The following is a 4370-nucleotide window of genomic DNA, read 5'->3' as shown; positions in this document are numbered from 1 at the left end:
TCACTGCCAGGGGAGGCCCCCAGGCCGGGGAAGCCCAGAGCCAGCCGAGCATCTGGAGCGAAAGAGAAACCGGAAGGTGAATCCTCAGGGCTGGGGCAGCGCCGGCCCCACCGGGAGGGGTCACGGTGCCCTGAAGGGACTAGCTTCAGGACTGGGGTGGGAGGGGACAGAGGGACTTGCCTTTCTACGGGACTCCCTAATATAGGGAGGGGAGGGGTAAGGCACCCTTGGTGGGTGGTGCCACAGGGAACTTGAGACTTCCAAGAGGGAGGCGGTTTAGGGGCGGGGAGAAATCCCAGGGAGAAGGCTGTCTGGACGCCGGCAGAGAGAGTCGAAAAGCTAAACATCCAAGAACAGAGAGGACACCAACCCTTCCCCACCTGTCCTCACCTGCCATTGATTGACAGCCCGCACGCACACCTTCCATCATCCAGGCACAGAAAGACCCAGGGATCTGACGCTCTGCTAAGGAATGGGGGGTGGGGTGTGCCCAAGGACTTCAAAGGAACCAGCTGGTCACCAGTGGTGACAAACGCCTTCATTGATTCACCGGGTGCTTATTTGGTCCCCGTTTTGTCAGGCACTGCTCAAGGTGCCAGGAATTGAGCACCGAAAACAAACAAACACAAAACGACCCTTCACAGAGCTTGTTACTAGAGAGGAAGGAGTAAGAGACAGTGTCGGTCGGGGTTGGGGGTGGGGGTGGGGAGCGTGGCGTATGTATTACGTCAGGTAACAGAAAATGGGGGGAAAATAATGCCGAGATGAGAGCAGAGTGCAGGATTAATGAGGCGGCCTGAGAAAGTGACATGTGAGCAAAAGCCTAAAGGAAGGGAAGGAGGGAGCTATGTGAACATCTGAGGGTCGACCCTTCTGGGGAAAGGCAGCAGCCTGTGCAAACGGAAAACAGAGACACCCCCGCCTTTTGTCGAACACTTCTGTGTCTCACCAGGTCACGGAAGCTTTGCCACAAGGCGGTATTGAATGCCCGTGAGAACACCAACCACATATTGTGCTTCGCCTGCCTTGTAAATAGGTAGTAACCTGCAGGGACTCAGAGAGGTTAAGAGACCTGCCCAAGGTCACACAGCAAATAAGTGGTGAGGGCAGGGATTTAGTGAACTTGGTCTGACACCTGGACAGTAACCACTGCAGTCTCTGGCCTTTGTGTAGCTGGAACTTCTGGACCCAGAAGGGATGAATTTTTTGGAGGGAAGGTGTTGGGTCCTTTCTGACACATGATCCCCGCCTGCAGTCCTTTCCCTCATTGATAATTCCAGAGAAAGGGTAAACAGAAGTCCTCAGTTGGGAAAATCTTTGAGCTCTGATACAGAAAAATGTTTCAAAGCCAAAAGCAGGGATGTACCCCAGTCACCTACCAGGGCATTGTCAATTTCTGTCAATTGCAAGGGCCTTAATTCAGGGGAGAAGACATTGGATCAACAGCGAATTCTGAAAGTGGATAGAGTATCTCAAAATTCCTAAACTTCAGGCTTGTTTTTCTTAGAAAGGAAGTTCAGTGGGGGTGATTAAGAGCATAGGTTCTGAAACTAAAGGGTCTGGGGTTCAGACCTGGCTCTGACTTTCACTAGCTGTGTGACCTTGAGAATGAGGATCACAGTTAGCAACAAAGATCGCCAGCCCACAAATCTGGACAAGTTTAAAAAGCACAAGTGTGTACTTCTCTGTGTGTGGTTATTTAATGGAGACCATTTATTAAGACCACACTATGACCTCACCTGGAAGCTTTATAAACACTATTTCAAAATACATTACTCATTTGCAAGGACAGTATCATAATGTCATTGCATAGATGAGAAAACCGAGGCTCAGAGAAAGGAATTTGCCCAGAGTTACTCCATAATTAAATGGCAGGGTCAGAACTGAAATTCAAGTCACCTGATCTCCCTGGTTCAGCATTTTTTTTACTGGACAGTGCACCCCAAAATGGTCACAAGGAAACAACCAATGCAAATGCAATAATATTTAATAATTGGCCATAAATTAACACCCGCAGACAGAATTGCAGATACACACAGGAATTTTGCAAATACAAAACATGTGTAAGTAACAGAAATGAAAAAAACTACAATAATTTAAGGACTTTAGGCCTTTCCACTACCAGATCCCTCAGGGAACGTATGCCGCCTCCCCACTGGGGAGATTCAAGAATCACAGATTCAGACAATCCCAAAGTGGGCGTTGAAGGTTCAAATCAGGGCCTGGGACCTGCCCTGGGAGAGGGGCGCTGGGATTCTGGGAACCACAGAAGTAGAAACTGGTACATGGCACGTGGGAGTCAAGGCAGACTCCAGACTCAAGTCTCTTCCTGCCACACCAGGCGCCTGGAAGATCATGCGTCCCACGGAAGTATCGCTGCATCCCGGGGAACTCGTTCTGGCCTTGGGCAAAGCACCCGCACCTCTGGCACCCAGTGCCGGTGGGTCGAGGTCCCGCCAACCGAGGCTGAGGATCTCCCGAGCTGGCTGAGAGACCCGCCTGCTGCAAAGGACCCCTCCAGAGGGCGGGGCCCGAAGCCTCCCGCCCGCAGAGCTTCGGGTCCCAGGCCCGGCCGAGCCCAGGCCGGATCACAGACAAGGCCCCGAGTCTGCCACCAGTCTCAGGTCCCACGTGAGCAGGCGCAGGAGGTTGAAGATGACGCTGGCTTCGTGGCACCCAGGCGAGTCCTGGAACCCGGGAAGGAGGCGGAGGCGGGCTGAGCCAGGAGTCCGAGCTCCCATCCCGTCTCAGCCTCGCACGGCTCCCCCCCCCTGCAGACTCACCGCCTCCCCGCCCGCTGCGCTCGCAGCTCTGCGTGTTTGGGGACGCGTCCTCGGTGGCCTGAGGGACTTCCTCCAGGAGCCTGGCCGGACCAGCTCGAGCTGCAAGGGGAACAGGAGGGACGTGAAGACGGCGAAGAACCCAGGGTCCCTGGGACTCTGCCCGTGAGTGACTCTCCCACCGCAGACCAAAGCCCGGATAGGGGGACACCGAGACGACGCGAATCGTGTCTGGGCCGGCTTTTCGGTTCGGGGGACAGATTGGCCTCGCGGGGAGGCCGGGGGCGCAGAGCGAGCCGGAGGGGCCGGGGGCGCGGGCGGTACTCACGCAGGCCCCCACGTCCCGCCGTGCGGCCGCCAGCAGCTCCAGGATCGGGCCGGTGCCGGGGAACCGCTCCGGGCTCCGCAAGCGGCTCAGCACGGCCTGGGCGTCCTCGAGGCCCCGGGCCACCAGGCGAAGCCGCGCGCACGACTGTGGGGAGCAGGCGGGAGTTAGAAAGGCCGCGCCCACCGTCCGCACCGCCCCCCGACGGCTCGCCCGCCTCACCCAGGGACGCGGAGGGTCCCTCCTTGGGCGAAAGGAGCAGTTGCGCGGCCTCCAGCTCAGGGTCTCCTCCTCCTGTGGGACAAGGGTCGGGGTGAGGCTGAGCCTCCTCGCTGCGCTCCCCAAGCGCTGGGAAGGCGGGGAGTCCTACACGTGGGACGCTCCCGGCCGGGGACGGTTGTGCGGATGGTGCACTGAACCCCGTAGCTCTCGGAAGGCCTGCACGGTGGGCGGAAGGCACCCCGCGGTCGCCTTGCGAAGCCCGGCGCCCCGACGTGGAACCGAGTCGGCCTGGAGGGGGCGCCCTTTGGGGCCTGGCACAGAGGCAGAGCGTGTGCTGACCGCAGGGGCGCCTCGCAAGATGCCGCGGTCTGAATTCTGCCCTGAGATCCGAGGCGCGCCTGCTGGGCGCTGGGACGCAGGGGGCCCTCGGGGACGGGTGGAGAGGTCTGGGCGTCACTCACGTAGCGGTCCCTCAGCGCCTTGACCGCCGCCACCGCCCTGGGGTCCAGCGAGCGGTAGTGTGACAGCAGGCAGCGCCGGGGTGTCGTCACGCCAGGGTCCGCCGCCTCGCCCGCCGTCACCAAGACCCACAGCCCCACGGCCACCGCGGCTGCGCCTCTCGGCCCCATCTCTGCTCCTGCGCAAGGCGAGGCGCCAAGAGTCCAAGCCCCTGCCTCTGCTTGGCGTCGCGCCGGGACCGATGCTCAGAGCGCGGGCCCGAGACACGCCGCGAGCCCGCAGCCCCCTGGTGCCCTCGGCCCGTCTCCGCTCGCCGCTCACCTGCACGCTGTCCTCGGTGCCCCCTCGTGCTGCTGCAGCGCCCGCCTTCCGCTGTCCCCAGGCTGGAGCCCACCTTCGACAGCGGCGCCTGCAGGGTCCATGCGGCTTTTATGTGCGGGGCTGGGAGACGGTGAGCAGCCGGACTTCCCCGTCCGGAGCCGGCTAAGCTTTCCGAACGTCAGCGCTGGGGCGCCTGCCCGGGGCTGAGGACTTTACCCGCCTGCGGGCGGGTGCCAGCCGTGGCTCGGCCCCAACCCTCTGTC

General features: G+C 60.0%; 1 protein-coding gene across 1 annotated transcript; it reads right to left on the bottom strand.

The window, feature by feature from the left end:
• Window positions 1-2470: 2470 nt before the first annotated feature.
• LOC131499157 (interferon lambda-4-like) lies at window positions 2471-4068 on the bottom strand. The gene is made up of 5 exons (XM_058706970.1): window positions 3789-4068; window positions 3328-3399; window positions 3109-3252; window positions 2784-2882; window positions 2471-2687 (listed from the first exon to the last, which is right to left on the bottom strand). The coding sequence occupies exons 1-5, from the start codon at window positions 3954-3956 to the stop codon at window positions 2589-2591; spliced, it is 582 nt and encodes a 193-aa protein (XP_058562953.1). The 5' UTR covers window positions 3957-4068; the 3' UTR covers window positions 2471-2588.
• Between the last annotated feature and the right edge of the window lie 302 nt (window positions 4069-4370).

This window comes from Neofelis nebulosa, chromosome 17, assembly GCF_028018385.1.
Source record: "Neofelis nebulosa isolate mNeoNeb1 chromosome 17, mNeoNeb1.pri, whole genome shotgun sequence".
NCBI lineage: Eukaryota > Metazoa > Chordata > Mammalia > Carnivora > Felidae > Neofelis > Neofelis nebulosa.
Note: the sequence above shows the minus strand (reverse complement) of the source record. Positions and strands in the feature narration are given on the sequence as shown.